Here is a 20,450-nt window from a genome sequence, read left to right as displayed (position 1 = left end):
AATCACTTTGCCCAGAAATCTCAGAAGTTCCACAATTACAGAGTTATAGTTTTACCATAAAATTAGCAAGAAATCATCCATCAAAAGCGCTCATATATCATTGATTAGTTTTAAATTTTATATGGTTAGATTGGCTTTGAAATCACAGGAATAACTAAAATTCGTCGATTTCAATTCAAAACCACTCAAACCAGAAATTCAGCAATAATCTCGGCATAGGCAGTCATAAAACCGGTCGGAGTTTAATTGAACAACGTTGCCAACGTTTCTTCAAATAAAAATTACAATATTTCATAAATAAAAACTAATTAGTCATCTTCCAGGTGATTTTTATGTACAGTAGGTGCAAATTGGTGATAAAAGAACTATTTTTAGTTCTAATTCTTATGCAGTGTTACTTTTTATTCATATATCTCGTGACATTATTATTGTAAACCCCTTTTAATTACATTACTTTAATATTTGCTTGTATCAATCAATTTTCAGCCAAATATAAGACACCTTACGGTATTTGCCAAGGGTCAGTAGGCCACGTAATTCATTAATTTTGATCTCTAATCTTAGCGACATTGTTTGTTCTCATTCTTAGTTGATGATGTCAATTTTTATAACCAATAATTAGTGGAAGTTAACATAATTTGAACAGAATTCGGTTTTGTCGATACCTTATCAATCTACTCCATGTACGAAATGAGTTTAAACGTGTAGCGAACATACTTAATACCCTGTTAATGATATATACTAGATGTTGCAGAAGAAGATACTTACGATGAAGGTTACCACGGCCGTCCTTGGAGTCGACAAAGCTATAGGAAAAAGTATTCGTCAAGTGAGTATGGAGATTGGCAGGAAAATGGTATTTAACCATCGGTTACGGAATCGAAAATCAGTTTATATAGATGTAGATGTAAAGAAATTGTAAAACCTTCCACTTCATATTGAAAATAGGTTTCAAATCCCAAAATATATTTAAAAAATTGATCAAAGGCAAAATTTGCGGTATATTTGTATTATTTGCTAAATTGGTAATATATATGACTATGTATATGATCAAAATATGTTCCAAAATACAAACTTTTTCGCATCTTTCCGAAGACATGGCGATACCGTGTCGAAAAAACTATGTAGTTTTCGTGCCAGTTTTTGACCCCCTCCTCCTATATAGGAAATAATAAAAATAGGGAATAATAAGAAAATAAGAATAGAATATAATATATATTTGGTTTGTTTTTTTATGTTCCAAAGACACTATTTTTAGAATGGTTTTTTTATTTGTACCTCTTTCATTTTATTTGCGCTTTTTCGAAATACTTTTGTTATCTTACGTAAGAAGTATTAAGACTGCCCCCCACCCCCTTGTATGAAAAAAATAAGACATTGTTGAACCCTCTCCGTCCCAAATCATCTTACGCAATAAATGAATGGCTCCTTACGTTGGGAATAAATGGTGACTCGTGAATGGTCTCGATAAATGGACCCGAACGAGGAGTATTAAGTATATAAACGGGCGACAGTTGTGGTTAGGGGGTGTCTTTTAGGTCGATTTTCTGTTTACAAAAGTTTGTTTAATAGATAATATAATTATTTATTAACAGCAGACAATACGAAAATAAGTGTAAAAGATGCGGATTATTAATAAATTATTCTGATTTGGTAGCACTAATATATAAGTTGCTATGGAACAACGGGATATTTATGATAAATACCCTGAAACCTTATTTTTTTTATTCAACATAATTCTCTTCAAGGGTCACTGATTATAGCGACCCGTCAATTTTTCGATACCATTTTTGTAGTACAATTTGTCCTTTGCTTCAAAATAGGCCTCGTGGATCACCTCTTCATTCGACGAAAATTTCTTCCCAGCATTCTTTTGAGATCTGAGATCTGGAGAATATGGTGCATGAGGAAGCAATTCAAACGGTCCAATAACGCTATGTATTAGTCGCTGTTGACGGTCTTTCCTTTTTCAAGGTAGTCAATGAAAATTATTCCATGCGCATCCCAAAATACAAACGCCATAACCTTGCCAGCCGACCGTTGACGTTTTCTCACGCTTTCGAGCGGGTTAATCGTGTGCAGTCCACTCGGGTGACTGTCAATTGGACTTCGGAGTGAAATGATGGAGATATGCTTCATCCGTTGTCATATCGACGCAAAAACTCAAGTTTATTACGCTTGATCATCTTCAAACACTGCTCCGAATCATCAACTCGTCGTTGTATTTGGTCAAAAGTGAGCACCCACTTTGCACAGAGCTTTCTCATACCCAAATATTCCTGAATGATATTATGTACACGTTAAGTTAATATCTTTAGAGTGTCTGCTATTTCTTTAAGTTTCAATTTACGGCCATTCAAAATCATTTTGTGGATTTTTTTCGACGGTAACAACCTCTTTTGGGCCTCCACAGCGTTTACCGTCTTCGGTGCTCATTTCACCACGTCTAAACTTAGCATACCAATCATTGATGGTTGATTTACCAACTGAATTTTTTTCCTTTCAAAGACCAATATTTTATCAACACGCGAAATTCCTTGTTATCCATTTTTTTTTCACAACAACAAAAGTTGCTTCACTTAAAATGCTATAATTCACAAACTAATTATCCGACAGCTGTCAAATTTATACACGCATCTTTTAAGGGTTAGGGATAACTAGAATACATATGGATTTAATTCTAGTAGCGCCATTTATGTGTCAGGCAGGGGGTCGTAATAAAGGAAACAAAATAAACAAGAAATAGTAATCTAATTAAGGCACAATTAAACACACACACATACACACACAACATATGTAAATAAAATATTAAAACAAAAATTAGAATAAATACAATTTATTTTGACATTTTTTATAAAAAACTAAACCGAAACACTGATGGACTAAGAGCGAGAACTCATATAATATATTGGGCTTTTGGTAAAACATATTTATCAAAACACTCGGTTGTTGGAAAGTATTGCCGTATTTCCATCTCACATTCTCCTTTTGGTTTTTTTATGAAATCTCTGAAACATCACCTCGATGTTTCGTTATTGTTCGAATATTGATCCATTTATTTTAAAATGTTATATATATATATATATATATATATATATATATATATATATTGTATATTCTATTATCAAGATCATTGTTCTCGTTTGCTTCTTCCGCTACTCCCATTCATATTTTTGTAAAACATCTTTGTAGTAATATTTACATTACAAGGAAAAAAGATTCCTTCCTAGAGGACTTGATACATCATCTACAAAATAATTAATACCTATATAGTCAGAGTATTCTTTATCTATTCATACTCTGGACAGCTACAGATATACCCACTCTCGCTCAAATTTCTCTTATGAGCTCCAATAATTATACCATCCTGAAAGATACTAGCGTTTGATCTTTCAATGTTCAAAATGCTTTTCCAAATTTTCAGATCTACCTGATCATCTAACGAATCTAATAGTTTTTCAACCGACACCCTAGCATTCCTTCTTAGTGTATTTGTTTTTAATACATTGTTCAAAGATTCTATTTTCATATTTGTAGTGATTTGAAATATCTTTTAAAATATCTGTAAAATCAGAGAGATATAAGTATAATAACAAATAGACAGAAAAGCTATACAAACATGATCATATTTTATTCTTACCTCTACTTTAATCGTCGTTTAAGTTCTGTTTCCATATTATTTAACATAAAAATATATCCTTTGTTCCACAACAATCTACAAAACTAGTGTTATAAAATGATATTTGGCTAGTAATTCATAGCTTATACACTTATTTTCGTATTATCTGCCGTATATTCTGCTAATTTTGCCTATGAAATAATTATATTACCTCAACAAAATGTAAATACAAATTTAACCTAAAAGTGACTTCTAACCACAACTGTGATAGGCAACAAGGCGTATATAGAACAGGATGTGTAGTTGTGAAAACTCTCAGGCTAGATTATAACAAGTGCGCATGTGCAGTTCCGGCCAATCGAAACTTGTATAGGCATGGATGTATAGGTTTTTTACTGTCGTCTAATAGCATTGATACTATGATTAGTATAAAGCCAGGGCTGAGAAGAGAACATCGCGCATCGAATAGCATGTAGTAAAAGGTTCAGGGTATCAAAAAATGGCCTTCGTTTGTTATTTTTGTTTTCGCTATTTGCGAAATTTTTACAATATTGCAATATTTATTGGCTATTTTACAGAAATTTACTGGTGAAGAGGAAATATTCACCGATGATGATTAGAAAAAACTCGAAAATTTTCACGTCATGGACCCGTGCTAGTCAGCACCGGGCGCGAAATTTTTGCGTCACACATATGTGAAAAATGACGGGAAAACCTAACATTCAGTAATCTAAAGGGTGTATTATGATTTTATTGTTATATGCCATATGTTACTGTCACCATACATATTTTTTTTCAAATATATGCGAGATATTGTTTTGTAATTTGAATTTCAATTAGGGCAAAGCATGTATATTGCTCTGCTCTAGTTGTAATACGTGTATTGAACTTGAAGGAAATTAAATATTAAAATATAAAAATACCAAGAATAGGAACGTCAAACATACGTTCATTTGTTTAAACATTCTTTTGTTTACGTTAATAGTTATTATAGTTCGCAAATTTGCCTTGCTTCTTTGTTTACGTGACACCATTGTAATTTTTTAGAAACCTTCCAAGAATCAAAGACCTGTTTTATAAAAAATCGCCTTTATGTTTTTAATTGTTCCAAAGATATTGTGTGTTCACGCACCGCCTACATTGTTTCATCGATGCACGCGTGCTGATTTTTGTTTTTATTTGCTTTTTCTTGTGTGGCTTATTGCTATGTTAGGTAGCCCCGCCTCCTCGATGGACGCCCTTTGGGATTGCCACGCCCACCGACTGAGCGAAGCGGGCCTCAGCCGTCATTCAGGTACCGAAAAACCAACCACGACTCAACAACAATCTCCAAATAACCAAGTTCAGGGGGCGCTACTGTATCGATTAACTCGCCATAACATCAACATACGATCTTATTTCCACTACTAATTTTCCACCAGTAACCCAAGCGAATTATCAGCAATATAACGCATTTGTTACGGACTCACTTTTTAACAGATTGTTTTAAGTTTCAATCGAAACCAGTTCCTGAACGATGTTCTTTTCTTGTCTAGATTCCAGCGTGATTTTGACGGAAGACACGGACAGCTTTATAATTGGTCAGCGCGTCTGGGTGGGCGGTACTAAGCCCGGACACATTGCTTTCATTGGCGAGACACAATTCGCCCCGGGAGAGTGGGCGGGGATTGCTTTAGATGAGCCAATAGGTAAAGGGTTGTTTGTTATTGTACTTATTTTTGTTTGGGGTTATTTACACTCTGGTTACGGAGACAATTATTTCTGTTTAGAAAATTACTGGATCCCGTAATGTTAATTTGGTCACGTTTTTAGGCAAAAACGATGGTTCCGTTGGCGGCACAAGGTATTTTCAATGCGAGCCCAAAAAAGGAGTGTTCTCTCGGTTGACTAGATTGACCAGGGTACCCCTGAATCAGGACCTCGCCGGGTCTTCCGAGACTTTCACCTGTTCCACGCCTCTCAACGGCAGCGTGAGGAAAAGCCCCTCCTCCCCATCCCCAACCGAAACTCACAGGAGTGCCGTTCGAACGCCGGTCTCAGTTTGTAAGTGAAAACACGTCATCGCGGGCACGGTTGTTCACAAGCACGACCCTTTCCAGGTGGTTCGAACACCAGCCTGTCCAGCATTCACATAGATTACAAGATTGGCGACCGAGTGATCATCAAGAGTAGTCAAGGTTCGAAAGTGGGAACCGTACGATTCATGGGGATGACGGAGTTTGCTCCTGGTGAATGGGTTGGAGTTGAACTGGATGAGCCGCGTGGGAAGAACGATGGCTCCGTTAATGGCAAAAGGTTCGTGTAAGGACATCTCGGGATTTTCGAATAGTATATTCGGGTATACAAATATGACTCCGCCTTTTTGACTAGGCTCCGCAAATTTGTTACATGTTACATTCGTTACTTGTATTTGGCAACTTGTTTCAAACAAAATTGTGTGTTTGGTGCCACTGGGTTCTAAATACAAAACTGACATTTCGCTAATAGAAGAACAAACCGCCTTCAAAGGCCATCATAAGTTGAGAAAATGGTTTTTCAATTCAATAAAACATATTTCTCGGCTTGATAGCTGCGGTGGCCCCAAGCGACGGGCTATCCTTGTTATTGCTGCGAGTCGTATATTCGAGTATACAAATATGACTCCGCCTTTTTGACTAGGGTCCGCTAATTTGTTACATGTTACATTCGTTACTTGTATTTGGCAACTTGTTTCAAACAAAATTGTGTGTTTGGTGCCACTGGGTTCTAAATACAAAACTGACATTTCGAATACATACTAATAGAATATATATTCTCGCTAATAGAAGAACAAACCCCCTTCAAAGGCTATCACAAGTTGAGAAAATGTTTTTCAATTCAATAAAACATATTTCTCGGCTTGATAGCTGCGGTGGCCCCAAGCGACGGGCTATCCTTGTTATTGCTGCGAGTCGTATATTCGAGTATACAAATATGACTCCGCCTTTTTGACTAGGGTCCGCTAATTTGTTACATGTTACATTCGTTACTTGTATTTGGCAACTTGTTTCAAACAAAATTGTGTGTTTGGTGCCACTGGGTTCTAAATACAAAACTGACATTTCGAATACATACTAATAGAATATATATACTCGCTAATAGAAGAACAAACCGCCTTCAAAGGCTATCACAAGTTGAGAAAATGTTTTTCAATTCAATAAAACACATTTCTCGGCTTGATAGCTGCGGTGGCCCCAAGCGACGGGCTATCCTTGTTATTGCTGCGAGTCGTATATTCGAGTATACAAATATGACTCCGCCTTTTTGACTAGGGTCCGCTAATTTGTTACATGTTACATTCGTTACTTGTATTTGGCAACTTGTTTCAAACAAAATTGTGTGTTTGGTGCCACTGGGTTCTAAATACAAAACTGACATTTCGAATACATACTAATAGAATATATATACTCTCTAATAGAAGAACAAACCCCCTTCAAAGGCTATCACAAGTTGAGAAAATGTTTTTCAATTCAATAAAACATATTTCTCGGCTTGATAGCTGCGGTGGCCCCAAGCGACGGGCTATCCTTGTTATTGCTGCGAGTCGTATATTCGAGTATACAAATATGACTCCGCCTTTTTGACTAGGGTCCGCTAATTTGTTACATGTTACATTCGTTACTTGTATTTGGCAACTTGTTTCAAACAAAATTGTGTGTTTGGTGCCACTGGGTTCTAAATACAAAACTGACATTTCGAATACATACTAATAGAATATATATTCTCGCTAATAGAAGAACAAACCGCCTTCAAAGGCTATCACAAGTTGAGAAAATGTTTTTCAATTCAATAAAACATATTTCTCGGCTTGATAGCTGCGGTGGCCCCAAGCGACGGGCTATCCTTGTTATTGCTGCGAGTCGTATATTCGAGTATACAAATATGACTCCGCCTTTTTGACTAGGCCCCGCAAATTTGTTACATGTTACATTCGTTACTTGTATTTGGCAACTTGTTTCAAACAAAATTGTGTGTTTGGTGCCACTGGGTTCTAAATACAAAACTGACATTTCGAATACATACTAATAGAATATATATTCTCGCTAATAGAAGAACAAACCGCCTTCAAAGGCTATCACAAGTTGAGAAAATGTTTTTCAATTCAATAAAACATATTTCTCGGCTTGATAGCTGCGGTGGCCCCAAGCGACGGGCTATCCTTGTTATTGCTGCGAGTCGTATATTCGAGTATACAAATATGACTCCGCCTTTTTGACTAGGGTCCGCTAATTTGTTACATGTTACATTCGTTACTTGTATTTGGCAACTTGTTTCAAACAAAATTGTGTGTTTGGTGCCACTGGGTTCTAAATACAAAACTGACATTTCGAATACATACTAATAGAATATATATTCTCGCTAATAGAAGAACAAACCCCCTTCAAAGGCTATCACAAGTTGAGAAAATGTTTTTCAATTCAATAAAACATATTTCTCGGCTTGATAGCTGCGGTGGCCCCAAGCGACGGGCTATCCTTGTTATTGCTGCGAGTCGTATATTCGAGTATACAAATATGACTCCGCCTTTTTGACTAGGGTCCGCTAATTTGTTACATGTTACATTCGTTACTTGTATTTGGCAACTTGTTTCAAACAAAATTGTGTGTTTGGTGCCACTGGGTTCTAAATACAAAACTGACATTTCGAATACATACTAATAGAATATATATTCTCGCTAATAGAAGAACAAACCCCCTTCAAAGGCTATCACAAGTTGAGAAAATGTTTTTCAATTCAATAAAACATATTTCTCGGCTTGATAGCTGCGGTGGCCCCAAGCGACGGGCTATCCTTGTTATTGCTGCGAGTCGTATATTCGAGTATACAAATATGACTCCGCCTTTTTGACTAGGGTCCGCTAATTTGTTACATGTTACATTCGTTACTTGTATTTGGCAACTTGTTTCAAACAAAATTGTGTGTTTGGTGCCACTGGGTTCTAAATACAAAACTGACATTTCGAATACATACTAATAAAATATATATACTCGCTAATAGAAGAACAAACCGCCTTCAAAGGCTATCACAAGTTGAGAAAATGTTTTTCAATTCAATAAAACACATTTCTCGGCTTGATAGCTGCGGTGGCCCCAAGCGACGGGCTATCCTTGTTATTGCTGCGAGTCGTATATTCGAGTATACAAATATGACTCCGCCTTTTTGACTAGGGTCCGCAAATTTGTTACATGTTACATTTGTTACTTGTATTTGGCAACTTGTTTCAAACAAAATTGTGTGTTTGGTGCCACTAGGTTCTAAATACAAAACTGACATTTCGAATACATACTAATAGAATATATATACTCGCTAATAGAAGAACAAACCGCCTTCAAAGGCTATCACAAGTTGAGAAAATGTTTTTCAATTCAATAAAACATATTTCTCGGCTTGATAGCTGCGGTGGCCCCAAGCGACGGGCTATCCTTGTTATTGCTGCGAGTCGTATATTTGAGTATACAAATATGACTCCGCCTTTTTGACTAGGCCCCGCAAATTTGTTACATGTTACATTCGTTACTTGTATTTGGCAACATGTTTCAAACAAAATTATGTGTTTGGTGCCACTAGGTTCTAAATACAAAGCTGACATTTCGAATACATACTAATAGAATATATATACTCGCTAATAGAAGAACAAACCCACTTCAAAGGCTATCACAAGTTGAGAAAATGTTTTTCAATTCAATAAAACATATTTCTCGGCTTGATAGCTGCAGTGGCCCCAAGCGACGGGCTATCCTTGTTATTACTGCGAGTCGTATATTCGAGTATACAAATATGACTCCGCCTTTTTGACTAGGCCCCGCAAATTTGTTACATGTTACATTCGTTACTTGTATTTGGCAACTTGTTTCAAACAAAATTGTGTGTTTGGTGCCACTGGGTTCTAAATACAAAACTGACATTTCGCTAATAGAAGAACAAACCGCCTTCAAAGGCCATCACAAGTTGAGAAAATGATTTTTCAATTCAATAAAATGATAAGAATGATCTGAATGATAAGCAATGAGAAAATCGAAAAGTGATCGGTGAAATTCTGCCTAAAAAGTATGAAAGGAAGCTTTTTTAATTACTTAATTATTACATTGTTACTAGTCGTTTCCGACTAACCTACCATTTATCTTTATGATAACTTAAATCTAGGTATATAACTAGGAGGACCCATCGGCCCTATCTCAGTCTCTGGCGAAATAATGTTTACACATGTCACTGCTGTATTTTTTATTAACTGCACCTCACTACACAAGATCAGAAATGGTATCCAAAAGTTGCAATACTTCAATATTCTCATGATAATAGAGTCTTTCCTCATTCATGCCCCCTTGCAATTCTCTTGATTTCTTGACTGACTGTGGGTATCTGAAGGTCTCGATAGAAAATTTTCTTCGGCTTTTATATAGGTGGATGTTATGTTTCTTACTATGAAGAAATCTAACAGGTCTGGGATTTTCTCTTGAATGAAAGGAAGTAAATCGAATGGTAACAAGTGACGAGAAATGGATTTATTTCGAAAATGCCAAGCAAAAGGAATTAGTCCTATCACCTGGCGAAATCGGTGCATCCAAGGCTTTGGCAAATCCCTTTGGTTGCAAGACCATGTTCTATGTCTGGTAGGACCAGGGTGGTATCGTATATCAGGAACTAAAACCTAGATAAACCAGCGATATAATAGGATCGCCAGCGCGAGAACATATGATCTATTTGAACTATCTATTGGTCGAAAAATGTCCACAGTGCGCTCAAACACTTGATAAGGTGATTATAAGGTGAAACATAACTACAGCTAAGCCAGTCAAAGAAGTATTCCGAAGGATCGAGGAACTTTCCGCATCCGATGATGCATGCGCTTGCAAAGCAGCTCTTCACAGATTTTGAAGAAATTAAAAAATTGCATAATGAATAGTTAAGTTCAAAAAAAGAAACCGTTGTTTTCGAATGGTATCTATAAATAGCCCAAAAGATATGCGAAAAATATAGAATGAAATTGACCATACTTTGAATAATTATCCATTATAAATAACGCATTTTTAGCAAAAAAAAAGAAAAGGTGTAAAATCTGACAGAGGGAATAATCCCATTTGCTGCAGAAATCACGCTAAATGTTTCCTGTGATGGTCACTGTGAAGTCATTATTGAGTATTGGTGAACGCCATCGATGAAAATTAATTCGTTTGGGTTGGATTATGGAGGAAAAAACAACCATGTTATAACCAACCATTTATATTTTATTATCTAAGCAAACATACGTCTTTTATTTGCCCAAAATAAGATGGAATCATATTTGTACACCTAAAAGAATCTTTATCTTCTACTCTTATATCACTAATTACTTCCTCGTAATATAGTAATCTGTCCAATTGTTCCTTTTCTGAGACATAACTGTTGTAGATATTTCGAATGTCAGCCGAATTTTGGCCTGTTCGCTCCAGTAAGCAAAGTGAGCAAGTCCCCGTCCAAAGTAAAACCCAGCCAGTGTCAGGTGCACACTGCAACCGGTCTACCCCCCACCGGCCTCAAACGAGCCAACTCTCGAGAGTCCATGTCCTCGAATCTATCGATGATGAGCTCTGCATCAGTCGCAGCTCGCAGGGTAAGATTGGGCGTGACTTCCCTCTCCCCGAAGGTAGGTTTGGTTGGTGCGTTTTTATTATAGCGGTAGCGGTTCTGCCTACCGCGTAGCCCCGCCCTATTGCCCCTCCCAATACTCCTGTCCCCCTCATATATATAGTACCGAAGTTACACCAACCAATCAGGTAAAAAGTTTGGTTTTAATAATATAATATTTTTGGTTTGATTTGATTTTTTAGTATCAGTCGTGGGAAAAAGTAATCCGCATGTTTAATTTTTACGAACAAGGTATTGTAAAAAACATTTTTTTGTCAACAGTTTAGAAGTCATAATAATGATGTTCCTTAGAAATATAGAAAAAAAGTTTTTGACTACTTTCGATTTGAATTGCTTATTCTCTAAGAAACTTTCAGATGTTCAGTATATATTGTTCCAGGCGGTGTACTACACTTTATTTTCTAATTTATATTATTTATTTCAAAAAAATGAATCGATGTTGGAAATGTTACTTCAATACAAAGCCATTTAATAGGTGCGAATTACTTTTTCACGCTAATAACATTTTAAAAGTAGTTTTTGTTTTATTTTACGACTGGTTTGTGTACTATGTATGTTTAGTTTGTTTAGTATTTTTGTTTCGTTTGAAATTAATCGGGCATGTGTTTTGGATTACGCTTTTTATTAGAAGGTCCAGTCGAAACCCGTGGCCACGCCCTTGCCCACCAGGACCGCCCTCCAGGTAACATACTGAACACGCCCCTCCCCCCTGTTCCCTAGATCTGGCAACGTCGCTGGCTTTACACTTAGAGCTTCGTAGCTCGTTTCGATTTCTTCGTAGTAAGCTTGGCTCAGGTGACACCGTCAACAAGCGGTGTCGAACAGCTGCATTAACATTAGGTTAACCTATATTCACCCTTATTAGTCTCTCTCTTTATTGTACTGATTAAGATTTATTTAACTGTTTTTATTTTGTTAATTATTAATAAAGATATATGTTTACCTTTTGGTGTCCTTTTTATTTGTTCGCGGGTCAATGTATAGTCAGGCAGAAAATAAACAAATTAAAGACAAAATACTTCCAAATATATTCATATCCTTTCCAGTTTTAATGGCAAAAATATCCTTCATCAAAGCGAGTTAATGAATTTAATAAAACAAAACTGAGTTTTATTCAGACCTTGAATGAGTTCTCCCTGTTTTTTTTTTATGTAAAAAATAATATTTTATATAAATAAAGTATATAATTATAAGTATTGTGCATATCTATTCACTATTTGTCCCATGCTTATGATAATATTTGGATTCTACGTCGGGTATATAGTCCTTCCAATGAAACACCCAATTTACCTTTACGTCCAGTGCAGTTTGCCAAATGCAGTTTGTTAAAAAGTAAAATTCATTTTAAACTCTGAGCGGATTTTTCTTTCTAATTTTGCCCTAGTTAAAAAGAGATGGAATGCTGTCTGATGCGTCGAAACATGTAACCGAATCTGTGTATAAAGTCCGATTCATGCTGGTACTGGTTGACCTTGTCAAATGTCTACAAAATTCTTCAAAACTTTAGTGATAATAATTAGAGGTTACACACCAGTAAACGTAAACCAGACTTCTAAGTTAATATGGCAACATTGCAACGTATACTGACGTCATAAATTTTGATGACGTGCATTGCCTGTTTTATCGGATAGATACACACCATTTTCGATTATTTCCATAAAGTTAAATGTTCTACTAAGCCGAATAATAAGCCATTGATCTAACAAGTATGTTGGGATTCGCCATTTTAAGATTTCCTTGAATTTGTCATATATATAGCCACGTAGTGTCACGGTTCTGCCTATATAACGGCCGTTTTTCAATCAGTGTTTATTTCAAATTTATGAGCAACATTTTCTAAATGGTTTATGGTTATAATAAAGTACACGGAACTAAAGAATATTCGACCTTGGCTACACTATTAATACTTGAAGCTGATATAGAAGCATTTCTTATAGTTATAATTATTTTTGAAACATCTAGACTAATATCTAACTTAAATTTATCTAACTTGTTTGACAAAAAATAAATGTCCTTGTACTTGTAATAATCGAAGGTATTATATTTCTAATAAAACAGCGAATGCACGTCATAGATTACGTCGAATATATATATAGTAAGCCAAATGCAGTTTGTAAAAATGTAAAATACGTTTACGTACATTTTAAACTCTGAGAGGATTTTTCCTGCTCATTTTACTCTAGTTAAAAAGAGACAGAATGCTGTCTTATGCGTCTGGTCGACCATGTTGTCAAATGTCTACAAAATTATTCAAAGTATGAGTGATGATAATTAGATATTATAAACCGTTAAACGTCGTAAGCCAAAGGTCAAAATGGATGCAGCAACATTGCGACGTGTTGACGTCATACATTTTGATGACGTGAAGCAGCTGTTTCATTGAATAGACTATGATAGAATTCCCCATTTTTTATCAGTAAACTGTGTATATTTTCAAATATTAGAAATATTATCTACACTTTGGATAAATGATAAATATTGAATTGTATTGCCATCGTAAATCAAAAGCACACCGCCTAGTAACGCTATCTGTTGGAAAACAGCGAGAACTACCAAGGTCCTAATACATTAAAATATGAATTTGTTTGATCTAAAACTTAATTATTTTATGTTTGTATAAATATCCTGCAGAAGAGTGAAGAAAACTTACCCTACTAAAAACTACCCCCTACTTATTGTATTAAATATTGAATAATAATCAAATTTTATATTAACTTAGATATAGCCTATACTAACTCATACTCGTGTATACAAAATATGGCCAACTTTCATATCACATCAGACCAGTGTATCGTCAAAGCGCTGTTGCCAGATCTCGATCATTTTCCAATTTTTGAATTACAAAATTGACACTCCGCAGGATGTACTGAAAGAGAAGCAGCAGCATATCGAGCAACTGTTGAAGGAACGCGATCTGGAGCGAGCTGAGATCACCAGAGCAGCAAGTCAGGCGGACGAAGCCGAGCAACGACTTGTCCAGCTTCGACAGGAGTACGACAAGGTTAATATCATAGATCTAGATCGATCTACCATAATATTTTTATATCGCGTGTTACAGTATCGAGCAGAATGCGAGGAAACGCTGAAACAGCACATGGAGATGCTGAACCAGTTGAAGGAGAGCAGAGACGAATTGATGGCCCAGCTTGAAGACGAGAAAAAGAAGAATGAAGATTGGCAATTTAAGTTTGAGGAAGCGGAGATTACAAAATCCGATCTAGAGGTAATGTTTGTGATTATGTCACTGTTGGTCATATTGTTATCTGTACAGTAATATAGTACACTAGTTCTTATATAGATAACAAGATCCACAGGTACTAAAACATTCTGATTCAATTTTATGTTATAGAAACTTAAACAGGAACAACAAGTAAGTTCATTCGCGTGTTGGACGTTTGTCTGCTGTTTCTTATGTCTCTTATGCTTACCCTAACGATTATCCGAAGACTTGTTCAATGCCTTAAACAATAAATTGTTCTGTTTCTAGATAATTCGTCAAGAATATACGACAAACTAACTGCTTGGCTTGTTGATTTAAATTTATCCTCTTGTCCAGCATCGTGTGACCCAGTGTCTTGTCAACGTCCTCCTAACTCAGTGTTATTCTCTTTTAAGGAGTTGAAGGATTCCGGCACGTCTAAGATTAAGGAGCTGGAGGATCTGCTGACCAGCGAGCGAGAGAAGATCGAGAACTTGGAATCTGAAACCACCAGATTATTCGAGACCGAGGAGAAGCTGTCCAAGGCCCAGGACGAGATCGATAACTTGAAAAAGAACCTGGTTGAAGCCAAGAACGCCCAAGTGGCTTTGCAAGGGGACTCGGCCACCACTACAGGTTTATTTTCGCCAAACGTTTTCAATAATTTGCATTAATATTATTCATTATATTTTAGTGTTGATTAAGTCTCTACAAAACGATCTAGATGGGAGCAAAAAAGATTGCGATGAAAAGTCTGAGATAATCGATGTGTTGAAGCGAGAAATCGCCAGTTTAACTTCCGAACAAGGCATTTTGAGGAAGACTATCGAAGCCAACGAAATTAAAATAGCGGAAATCGTGGACGTATCAGAGTCTAAAGACGCTTCAATTCAATCCTTGCAGCAGGAACTTGATAACCTGAACAGAATCGTCAGCGAGCGCAACAAAACCATTGAGAACCTACAAACTGAAAGTCTCAGCATCGAAGAAACCAACCAACAAAATGTCGAGACATTAAAAACAGATTTGATCAAAGTTACTGAGGAACTGAAACAGTCGACAAAACAACTCGAAACGACTCGACAGGAACTTGAAGTGAAGTCGCAAGATCTGCTTCAATATCAAAACAATTCAGGGGAAATAGAGACGAAACTGAAAAACGACCTGGAACAAAGCAGGGTGGAGTTGGAACAGAGATCGCAGGAGTTTGAAGTTGTCAAACAGGAACTTTCAGAGAAGATCGCCGACAGAGATGGCCAACTACAGAAAATGTCCGAGAGAAATAACGAATTGGTTAAAAAATTGGATGAAGTTAAGTCGGGAAAACTTTTATCCGAAGAACAAACTAAGCAGTTGATAGAATCTCATAAAATCGAATTGGAAACTCTCAAAATAGCATTAAGAGAAACTGAAAATCGAATAAAAAATCTCCATGAAGAATCCACAAAGAATCTCGAAAGTAAGCAGGGAGAAATTGAGCAACTTATCAAAAAATGTTCAGAAACCTCCTCAAAATTAGAGCAGGTCTCTAGCGAACTTAATAATACAAAACAATCCGCAGAAAAGTCAACCAACGAATTACGACACAAATTACAACAAGAACTTACTGAGAAAGATATCAAAATTCAACAGCTGGTTTCAGAATTACAACAGAAAACAAGCCAAGGTGATAAAACACTTAAGGAATTAACATCGGTCAAAGCCTCTTTAGCAGAAAAAGACAAATCATGCGCTGAACTCACCGGCCAACTAGAAAAATTAAAAACGAAATTGGACGAAGAGATCAAAACGAAAAACGACGCCATTGAACAGGCATCCGGTGATATCGCTGAACGAGATAACCAGATTCACTCGTTGCAAACCCAACTGCAAGCCACCAAACTCGACCTGGAAACTGCTACAAAGGACCTGCACCAATATCAAACCAATTTGAGCGACGTAGAAGGGAAGCTGAAGCAGGAGCGCGATGAATTACACGAAACTCTAAAAAGAAAAATGACGGAATTTGAAGATCTACAGAAAAAACTGTCAGATACGATAGTAGAAAAGGATAAGGAATCAAATTTAGTTAAAGATCAAGTTGCAGAAAAAAGTAGCCAGTTAGAAGTAGTTAAAAACAGCCTAAATGAACAACAATTGTTAACACAGAAGTTAACAGAAGATCTAAATAACCTCACTAGTAATCTTACTGAAAAAAATGAAAATTTAGAAAAGCTAAAATCAGATTTGAATGTTAAAACTGAGCAGGTCTCCACATTAACGCAACACATATCAGAATTGGAAGCTAAGATCAACGAAAAAGAAGCCAATATCACCACTCTGATGGAAGAGATAGAACAATTTAAAACAAGCCAAGTTAACAACGGTGATGCTATTAAACAATTAAATGAAGAGATAGGCAAATTAACCGAAGTTAAATCCAATTTAGAAAGAATGAACGAAGAAAATTCCCAATTAAGAGCAGATATTGAAAACCTTAAATTAAACCATCAGGAAGAAATTGCAATTAAGTCAAAGGCTTTAGAGGAAATTGAGAGTAGTATTTCCATCAAGGAATCAAAAATAAATAATCTCACATCAGAACTCACAATGACCAGAGATCTGTTACAAAAATGTAATCAGGAATTAATACAATATCAAAGCAATTTATCAGATGTGGAGACCAATTTGAAGCAAGAATTAGACTCGCGTGTTACTGATTTGAATAATACAAAAGAAGAATTGCAGAAGATTAAACTAGAATTAGATAAACAAACCGCCGTATATAATAGTGTAATAGAGGAAAAGGATTGTCTCAAAGCAGAATGTGAATTACATTCGAAGGAGTTGGAAAATATCAAAGGCGAACTATCGGAAACTGTTAAAAGACTGCAGTGTAAGACGGATGACGAAAGTGTCCTGAAACAACACCAAGATATAATTAAACGCGATTTAGAACTGAAGGACGTCGAAATACAAAAGATTAAAGATGAACTCGCCAATGTCATGAAAGAGCTTGAAGCACAGCTGAAGGAGGCTCAAAGTTCATTGGCGGAAAAAACCGAGCTACTACATAAAAAGGACGACGAACTTATTCAAATAAACGAGAACCAGAAGAAGTTCATTAGTGAGCTGATGGAGGACCACAAGTGCAAGTTGAATGAACAGAAACTGCAGAACGAAAAGCTTGAAAGCGTTATTAAGAATCACACTGATGAATCTTCCAAGTTGGCGGAAAAAGTACAAACACTAGAAGAAAATATCAAAAATAAGGATGGTGAAGTTGTGCAACTTCACGAAGAGTTGGAGCAGTTCAAGAAGCATAATGAAGAAAAGGAATCACTCATAATGGAATTCAAAGAAAAAATTGATACCTTAAACAAAGAAAAAGAACAACTCGATATTAAATCGGAACAACTACAAAAAGATTTTGTTCAAATAACGACAGAAAAAGAGGCTTTGTCACAGTCGGTTCTCTCTTCTGCAGCTGACGCTTCCAATAAAGTTGGCGATCTCCAAAAAATGTTATCTGAAAAGACCGATCGACTAATCAAAGCTGAAACCCAACTGGAACAGTTCAAGGAGGAAACCGAAAAAAAATTAGTTGAACAGAACAAGATGATAAAGACCTTGATAGAGTCAGAGAGTCTGATGAAGACCTTTATTGCGGAAATGCAGAACGAACTAAATGATGTACCAAATATCAAAGCCAATATACTTAAGGTTCAGGAGGAACTCAACAAGAGAACTAAAGAGATTACCAATAAAGATTTAGAGATTGGACGGTTAAAGGACCAAATTGGAAAGGTGTTTATTAACACAAATTGAATGAGTCAATCCTTATATCTTTTTATAGTTGCAGGTTCAAAATCCCTCTGTAGTCAATGGTAATATCAACGACAATGTTGTAAGTATACTAGGGTGTTATTGAAATCAATTGGAAGGTTTTGATAAAATCAAGTAGTCTTATGCAAGCAGCTTTTTATCCCGTCAATCTTACTGATTTATTTTATATTCAATAATTATTCCATCTGTAATTTTCAAATTTTTATGGTAATTTACAATATATACAAAATTCAAGTTTTTTTATTACTGACTGATCTGCAATTATTATATATAGAATATGCAAATTCTCTATCACCAATTGTTTAGTTGTTTTTGGTCCGTTTTTATTCAACTGTTTACCGGTAAATATTTATGATGCTTACTTGATATTTTTTGTTAGATCGGTTATGGAAGTTGCTAAATTCTGAATATATATCCGATCAAACGTAATGCTAGTCAGTTTTTCTATCAATGTAGTATAACGTTTTATAGTTTATTAGATCTTAATCCGGCGGCTTTTTTGGTTAGTACAAAACGTCGTTCTTGGAAATGCGTTACTCACACCAATTAACTGTAATTGAAGTGTTTGAGGCACAACTAACAAATTGCTTCGCACTGTAATATTTTGCATGGGCATTATTTTCTCTGACCAGGCTAAAACTAATACATCCACTGATTACAAGCAGCTCCTAGAAGAGAAGATCTTCGCCGAGAACCAAGTCGAATTCCTCAACTCTATTATCGTCGACATGCAAAAGAAAAATGAAGAACAGAAGGCGCGAATCGAAATATTAGAAATGGGTTACAGTCCCGCCGCTGCTGATGAACTCAAACAGTAAATGCTTTATTTGCCAGTGATCACTATAACTCTATTATGTCGTGTTTTAGACTTGGCTTTAATTTGGATGCAAAGAAACAACCTGCACCTCGAATGTACTGCGATATATGTGAAGAATTCGATCTGCATGAAACTGAAGACTGTCCAACCCAAGCATCTGATGAGCCACCAGGCATAGCTGAGTTGGGTAAGGAGAGGAAGCAGAAACCTCCTCCTAGACCTTATTGTGATATTTGCGGAGGTACATTTGTTATTATGTGATTCACATTGTAGAATTACTACATATTTTATTTTAGAATTTGGTCATGAAACAATGGACTGTACAGATGATCAAGAATTTTAGCCTTTACGAATTTGAGGGAAACTTAATTTATTCAATAATTAGGCCAAAAATTATTTTATTTTGTGTGTTGTATAAAATGAATCTATTTTCTTATAAAAAGTTATAAATAATTTATTTATGTAAATATTAATGACAATAAAATATCACAATTGTCCTAATCAAGTCCTTCTTTCTTTTCTTTGATGGCTTCCTATGGAAAAATACAAATATATAATTTTCTTAAAAAAAAACTTTAAAAATGCTTTACCTTAAATCGTTCCTCGAACAATGAAAGTTCAGAAATTAAATCTGTAATGGCATGCATCAATGCATCCTGAGGAGAGTAATCAGATGTAGTCTGTATACGTAAAACAAATTTATGTTCCAGAGGATGTGGCAATTTATAGCCAGCAAATAGGACATTCGGGTCCTTTAACAATTGGCTGGAACATATTGGAAACATGAATACTAAATACACTTAAAATAAAATATACAAGTATACATACTTCCTAATCATGTTGCCCAAAGTGTGATCTTCTTTATTTATAGTAAATATAGCTGCGTTAGGTACCTTAGTATCTTGTTCTCGAATAATCCTACAAATATAATTGTTATCTCATTTAATAGTATAATTATTTATGATACGTACTTTTTCTCTCCCTCATATAAGAGAAAGGATTCAAATGTCGGAGGCGCATTCATATTTAATTTTTAGTCAAACCTTTAATGAACTACTACTTTTTTATACCTTACTAACATCAAAATACACATAACCTCAAATACGATTCATGTTTTAGTTTTGTCGCCCTCTAACAAAAATATTTGACTTATTTTTAACAGTAATCTTTTTGTGAAATACTGTTGTTCAATGCTAAATTATACTCTCTATGATTATAAATTGATCATTTAATTCTAGTATATTATTAATTGCAAATTAATTTGGTCTTAATTAAATTTAATTCATTATAATAAATTTTGGTATGTAACTTTTTGAATATTATAAAGAAATCTATTTTATCATTGG

At 35.5% G+C, this 20,450-nt stretch overlaps 2 protein-coding genes across 29 annotated transcripts in view; one reads left to right on the top strand and one right to left on the bottom strand.

The window, feature by feature from the left end:
• CLIP-190 (Cytoplasmic linker protein 190) overlaps positions 1 to 19,609 on the top strand; it is a 63,680-nt gene extending 44,071 nt beyond the window's left edge. For 4 of the 28 annotated variants that reach the window (XM_076410107.1, XM_076410130.1, XM_076410137.1 and 1 more), the window contains 14 exons: positions 5,155 to 5,307; positions 5,432 to 5,662; positions 5,719 to 5,914; positions 11,027 to 11,261; positions 11,892 to 11,945; positions 14,124 to 14,264; positions 14,322 to 14,486; positions 14,613 to 14,633; positions 14,879 to 15,098; positions 15,157 to 18,248; positions 18,298 to 18,348; positions 18,920 to 19,101; positions 19,155 to 19,345; positions 19,401 to 19,609. In XM_076410107.1, the coding sequence (XP_076266222.1) occupies positions 5,155 to 5,307; positions 5,432 to 5,662; positions 5,719 to 5,914; positions 11,027 to 11,261; positions 11,892 to 11,945; positions 14,124 to 14,264; positions 14,322 to 14,486; positions 14,613 to 14,633; positions 14,879 to 15,098; positions 15,157 to 18,248; positions 18,298 to 18,348; positions 18,920 to 19,101; positions 19,155 to 19,345; positions 19,401 to 19,447 (4,979 nt within the window). In that variant the 3' untranslated portion in view covers positions 19,448 to 19,609. Of the gene's footprint in view, positions 1 to 745; positions 830 to 4,832; positions 4,914 to 5,154; positions 5,308 to 5,431; positions 5,663 to 5,718; positions 5,915 to 11,026; positions 11,262 to 11,891; positions 11,946 to 14,123; positions 14,265 to 14,321; positions 14,487 to 14,612; positions 14,634 to 14,878; positions 15,099 to 15,156; positions 18,249 to 18,297; positions 18,349 to 18,919; positions 19,102 to 19,154; positions 19,346 to 19,400 lie in introns of all 28 variants that reach the window. The other 24 variants (XM_076410115.1, XM_076410138.1, XM_076410108.1 and 21 more) reach the window with 22 other exon arrangements.
• Positions 19,533 to 20,234, bottom strand: Rpb11 (DNA-directed RNA polymerase II subunit RPB11). The gene is made up of 4 exons (XM_076410158.1): positions 20,076 to 20,234; positions 19,933 to 20,022; positions 19,695 to 19,869; positions 19,533 to 19,637 (listed from the first exon to the last, which is right to left on the bottom strand). The coding sequence occupies exons 1-4, from the start codon at positions 20,126 to 20,128 to the stop codon at positions 19,602 to 19,604; spliced, it is 354 nt and encodes a 117-aa protein (XP_076266273.1). The 5' UTR covers positions 20,129 to 20,234; the 3' UTR covers positions 19,533 to 19,601.
• Between the last annotated feature and the right edge of the window lie 216 nt (positions 20,235 to 20,450).

Source organism: Rhynchophorus ferrugineus, unplaced genomic scaffold, assembly GCF_030347505.1.
Source record: "Rhynchophorus ferrugineus isolate W39M unplaced genomic scaffold, kcgeb_rfMv2 rfM7, whole genome shotgun sequence".
NCBI lineage: Eukaryota > Metazoa > Arthropoda > Insecta > Coleoptera > Curculionidae > Rhynchophorus > Rhynchophorus ferrugineus.
The sequence above is the reverse complement of the archived record's forward strand: the minus strand, read 5'-3'. Positions and strand labels throughout refer to the sequence as shown.

Excerpts from the sequence above, each read along its gene's own strand:
- Rpb11 (XM_076410158.1), bottom strand. The coding sequence starts at position 20,128 with ATGAATGCGCCTCCGACATTTGAATCCTTTCTCTTATATGAGGGAGAG. Across the intron at positions 19,870-19,932 it reads TTGGGCAACATGATTAGGAA|CCAATTGTTAAAGGACCCGA; the intron begins GTATGTATACTT and ends AATATGTTCCAG. Across the intron at positions 19,638-19,694 it reads TGTTCGAGGAACGATTTAAG|GAAGCCATCAAAGAAAAGAA; the intron begins GTAAAGCATTTT and ends ATTTTTCCATAG.